General features: G+C 42.3%; 1 protein-coding gene across 4 annotated transcripts in view; it reads right to left on the reverse strand.

Annotated features, from left to right (window-relative positions):
* Positions 1–6000, reverse strand: part of myo15aa (myosin XVAa) — a 207366-nt gene that overhangs the window by 199252 nt on the left and 2114 nt on the right. For all 4 annotated transcript variants that reach the window (XM_046334016.1, XM_046334015.1, XM_046334014.1 and 1 more), the window contains exon 4: positions 1715–1828. In XM_046334016.1, the coding sequence (XP_046189972.1) occupies positions 1715–1828 (114 nt within the window). The remainder of the gene's footprint in view (positions 1–1714; positions 1829–6000) is intronic.

Consider the following 6000-nt stretch of genomic DNA (forward strand, 5'->3'; position numbering starts at 1 on the left):
ATTCAGGGAGTAGAGATGGAAGAGTACTAGATACTGTATTCAGGGAGTAGAGATGATAGAGTAGAGATGATAGAGTACTAGATACTGTATTCAGGGAGTAGAGATGATAGAGTACTAGATACTGTATTCAGGGAGTGGAGATGATAGAGTAGAGATGATAGAGTACTAGATACTGTATTCAGGGAGTAGAGATGATAGAGTACTAGATACTGTATTCAGGGAGTAGAGATGATAGAGTACTAGATACTGTATTCAGGGAGTGGAGATGATATAGTACTAGATACTGTATTCAGGGAGTAGAGATGATATAGTACTAGATACTGTATTCAGGGAGTAGAGATGATAGAGTACTAGATACTGTATTCAGGGAGTAGAGATGATAGAGTAGAGATGATAGAGTACTAGATACTGTATTCAGGGAGTAGAGATGATAGAGTACTAGATACTGTATTCAGGGAGTAGAGATGATAGAGTACTAGATACTGTATTCAGGGAGTGGAGATGATAGAGTACTAGATACTGTATTCAGGGAGTGGAGATGATAGAGTACTAGATACTGTATTCAGGGAGTGGAGATGATAGAGTAGAGATGGTAGAGTACTAGATACTGTATTCAGGGAGTAGAGATGATAGAGTACTAGATACTGTATTCAGGGAGTAGAGATGGAAGAGTACTAGATACTGTATTCAGGGAGTAGAGATGATAGAGTATAGATGATAGAGTACTAGATACTGTATTCAGGGAGTAGAGATGATAGAGTACTAGATACTGTATTCAGGGAGTGGAGATGATAGAGTACTAGATACTGTATTCAGGGAGTAGAGATGGAAGAGTACTAGATACTGTATTCAGGGAGTAGAGATGATAGAGTAGAGATGATAGAGTACTAGATACTGTATTCAGGGAGTAGAGATGATAGAGTACTAGATACTGTATTCAGGGAGTGGAGATGATAGAGTAGAGATGATAGAGTACTAGATACTGTATTCAGGGAGTAGAGATGATAGAGTACTAGATACTGTATTCAGGGAGTAGAGATGATAGAGTACTAGATACTGTATTCAGGGAGTGGAGATGATATAGTACTAGATACTGTATTCAGGGAGTAGAGATGATATAGTACTAGATACTGTATTCAGGGAGTAGAGATGATAGAGTACTAGATACTGTATTCAGGGAGTAGAGATGATAGAGTAGAGATGATAGAGTACTAGATACTGTATTCAGGGAGTAGAGATGATAGAGTACTAGATACTGTATTCAGGGAGTAGAGATGATAGAGTACTAGATACTGTATTCAGGGAGTGGAGATGATAGAGTACTAGATACTGTATTCAGGGAGTGGAGATGATAGAGTACTAGATACTGTATTCAGGGAGTGGAGATGATAGAGTAGAGATGGTAGAGTACTAGATACTGTATTCAGGGAGTAGAGATGATAGAGTACTAGATACTGTATTCAGGGAGTAGAGATGGAAGAGTACTAGATACTGTATTCAGGGAGTAGAGATGATAGAGTACTAGATACTGTATTCAGGGAGTAGAGATGATAGAGTACTAGATACTGTATTCAGGGAGTGGAGATGATAGAGTAGAGATGATAGAGTAGAGATGGTAGAGTACTAGATACTGTATTCAGGGAGTAGAGATGATAGAGTACTAGATACTGTATTCAGGGAGTGGAGAAGCTCAGTAGAAATGCTGTGTCCTGACCGTGACTTTGTGTGTGATGGCCTTCTGGAGTCCCTCAGGGGAGATCTGGAGCAGCTCAGCTACGACTCTGATCTCCTGAGCACTGACCACAGACGCCACCTCCTGGCCATCCGCCTGCAGTACAACACATTAACAGTTATTTATCAAAGGCAACTTCTGCTTCATCCCAACCCCTCTGAATGACACACGGGGGCAGCCCTCTGCTCCAACCATACAGTGGAATATTCTAGAGGAGAGCTATTCCATATTATAGTGATATCACATTAACAGTGGGGACTGTGACATACAGAGCATTTAGAAAGTATTCAGACCCCTTGACTTTTTCCACATTTTGTTACGTTACAGCCTTGTTCTAAAATGGATTAAATCGTTTATTTTTCTCATCAATCTACACACAATACCCCATAATGACCTCACAATGCCCCATAATGACATCACAATACCCCGTAATGACATCACAATACCCCGTAATGACATCACAATACCCCGTAATGACATCACAATACCCCGTAATGACCTCACAATACCCCATAATGACATCACAATACCCTGTAATGACATCACAATACCCCGTAATGACATCACAATACCCCATAATGACATCACAATACCCCGTAATGACCTCACAATACCCCATAATGACATCACAATACCCCGTAATGACATCACAATGCCCCATAATGACATCACAATACCCCATAATGACATCACAATACCCCGTAATGACATCACAATACCCCGTAATGACATCACAATACCCCATAATGAATGACATCACAATACCCCATAATGACATCACAATGCCCCATACTCGGCCTTGTCTCAGGATGGTAAGTTGGTGGTTGAAGATTTCCCTCTAGTGGTGTGGGGGCTGTGCTTTGGCAAAGTGGGTGGGGTTATATCCTTCCTGTTTGGCCCTGTCCGGGGGTGTCCTCGGATGGGGCCACAGTGTCTCCTGACCCCTCCTGTCTCAGCCTCCAGTATTTATGCTGCAGTAGTTTATGTGTCGGGGGGCTAGGGTCAGTTTGTTTATCTGGAGTACTTCTCCTGTCCTATTCGGTGTCCTGTGTAAATCTAAGTGTGCGTTCTCTAATTCTCTCCTTCTCTCTTTCTTTCTCTCTCTCGGAGGACCTGAGCCCTAGAACCATGCCCCAGGACTACCTGACATGATGACTCCTTGCTGTCCCCAGTCCACCTGGCCATGCTGCTGCTCCAGTTTCAACTGGCCTGGGCCCTAGGACCATGTCCCAGGACTACCTGACATGAGGACTCCTTGCTGTCCCCAGTCCACCTGGCCATGCTCCTGCTCCAGTTTCAACTGTTCTGCCTTACTATTATTCAACCATGCTGGTCATTTATGAACATTTGAACATCTTGGCCACGTTCTGTTATAATCTCCACCTGGCACAGCCAGAAGAGGACTGGCCACCCCACATATGCTCTCTCTAATTCTCTCTTTCTTTCTCTCTCTCGGAGGACCTGAGCCCTAGGACCGTGCCCCAGGACTACCTGACATGATGGCTCCTTGCTGTCCCCAGTCCATCTGACTGTGCTGCTGCTCCAGTTTCAACTGTTCTGCCTTATTATTATTTGACCATGCTGGTCATTTATGAACATTTGAACATCTTGGTCATGTTCTGTTATAATCTCTACCCGGCACAGCCAGAAGAGGACTGGCCACCCCACATAGCCCGGTTCCTCTCTAGGTTTCTTCCTAGGTTTTGGCCTTTCTAGGGAGTTTTTCCTAGCCACTGTGCTTTTACACCTGCATTGTTTGCTGTTTGGGGTTTTAGGCTGGGTTTCTGTACAGCACTTTGAGATATCAGCTGATGTACGAAGGGCTATATAAATAAATTTGATTTGATTTGATTTGATTTGATGATGATATCACAATACCCCATAATGACATCACAATGCCCCATAATGACATCACAATACCCCGTAATGACATCACAATACCCCGTAATGACCTCACAATACCCCGTAATGACCTCACAATGCCCTATAATGACCTCACAATACCCCGTAATGACATCACAATACCCCGTAATGACCTCACAATACCCCATAATGACATCACAATACCCCATAATGACATCACAATACCCCATAATGACATCACAATACCCCATAATGACATCACAATACCCCATAATGACATCACAATACCCCATAATGACATCACAATACCCCGTAATGACCTCACAATGCCCCGTAATGACATCACAATACCCCATAATGACATCACAATACCCCATAATGACATCACAATACCCCATAATGACATCACAATACCCCATAATGACATCACAATACCCCATAATGACATCACAATACCCCATAATGACATCACAATACCCCATAATGACATCACAATACCCCGTAATGACCTCACAATGCCCCATAATGACCTCACAATACCCCGTAATGACCTCACAATACCCCGTAATGACATCACAATACCCCATAATGACATCACAATACCCCGTAATGACATCACAATACCCCATAATGACATCACAATACCCCATAATGACATCACAATACCCCATAATGACATCACAATACCCCATAATACCCCACCTCATATCTTTAGAAGTAGACATTCCCCAGACCATCCCTTTAAGGTTTGGGTTAGACTACCATACCTCATATCTTTAGAAGTAGACATTCCCCAGACTATCCCTTTAAGGTTTGGGTTAGACTACCATACCTCATATCTTTAGAAGTAGACATTCCCCAGACTATCCCTTTAAGGTTCGGGGTTAGACTACCATACCTCATATCTTTAGAAGTAGACATTCCCCAGACTATCCCTTTAAGGTTTGGGTTAGACTACCATACCTCATATCTTTAGAAGTAGACATTCCCCAGACTATCCCTTTAAGGTTCGGGGTTAGACTACCATACCTCATATCTTTAGAAGTAGACATTCCCCAGACTATCCCTTTAAGGTTCGGGGTTAGACTACCATACCTCATATCTTTAGAAGTAGACGTTCCCCAGACTATCCCTTTAAGGTTCGGGGTTAGACTACCATACCTCATATCTTTAGAAGTAGACGTTCCCCAGACTATCCCTTTAAGGTTTGGGTTAGACTACCATACCTCATATCTTTAGAAGTAGACGTTCCCCAGACTATCCCTTTAAGGTTTGGGTTAGACTACCATACCTCATATCTTTAGAAGTAGACGTTCCCCAGACTATCCCTTTAAGGTTTGGGTTAGACTACCATACCTCATATCTTTAGAAGTAGACGTTCCCCAGACTATCCCTTTAAGGTTTGGGTTAGACTACCATACCTCATATCTTTAGAAGAAGTTCCCCAGACGTTCCCCAGACTATCCCTTTAAGGTTTGGGTTAGACTACCATACCTCATATCTTTAGAAGTAGACGTTCCCCAGACTATCCCTTTAAGGTTTGGGTTAGACTACCATACCTCATATCTTTAGAAGTAGACATTCCCCAGACTATCCCTTTAAGGTTTGGGTTAGACTACCATACCTCATATCTTTAGAAGTAGACGTTCCCCAGACTATCCCTTTAAGGTTTGGGTTAGACTACCATACCTCATATCTTTAGAAGTAGACGTTCCCCAGACTATCCCTTTAAGGTTTGGGTTAGACTACCATACCTCATATCTTTAGAAGTAGACGTTCCCCAGACTATCCCTTTAAGGTTTGGGTTAGACTACCATACCTCATATCTTTAGAAGTAGACATTCCCCAGACTATCCCTTTAAGGTTTGGGTTAGACTACCATACCTCATATCTTTAGAAGTAGACATTCCCCAGACTATCCCTTTAAGGTTTGGGTTAGACTACCATACCTCATATCTTTAGAAGTAGACATTCCCCAGACTATCCCTTTAAGGTTTGGGTTAGACTACCATACCTCATATCTTTAGAAGTAGACATTCCCCAGACTATCCCTTTAAGGTTTGGGTTAGACTACCATACCTCATATCTTTAGAAGTAGACGTTCCCCAGACTATCCCTTTAAGGTTTGGGTTAGACTACCATACCTCATATCTTTAGAAGTAGACATTCCCCAGACCATCCCTTTAAGGTTTGGGTTAGACTACCATACCTCATATCTTTAGAAGTAGACATTCCCCAGACCATCCCTTTAAGGTTCGGGGTTAGACTACCATACCTCATATCTTTAGAAGTAGACATTCCCCAGACTATCCCTTTACATTTACATTTAAGTCATTTAGCAGACGCTCTTATCCAGAGCGACTTACACCTTTAAGGTTTGGGTTAGACTCATATCATATCTTTAG

This window comes from Oncorhynchus gorbuscha, unplaced genomic scaffold (genome assembly GCF_021184085.1).
Source record: "Oncorhynchus gorbuscha isolate QuinsamMale2020 ecotype Even-year unplaced genomic scaffold, OgorEven_v1.0 Un_scaffold_557, whole genome shotgun sequence".
NCBI classification, from domain to species: domain Eukaryota; kingdom Metazoa; phylum Chordata; class Actinopteri; order Salmoniformes; family Salmonidae; genus Oncorhynchus; species Oncorhynchus gorbuscha.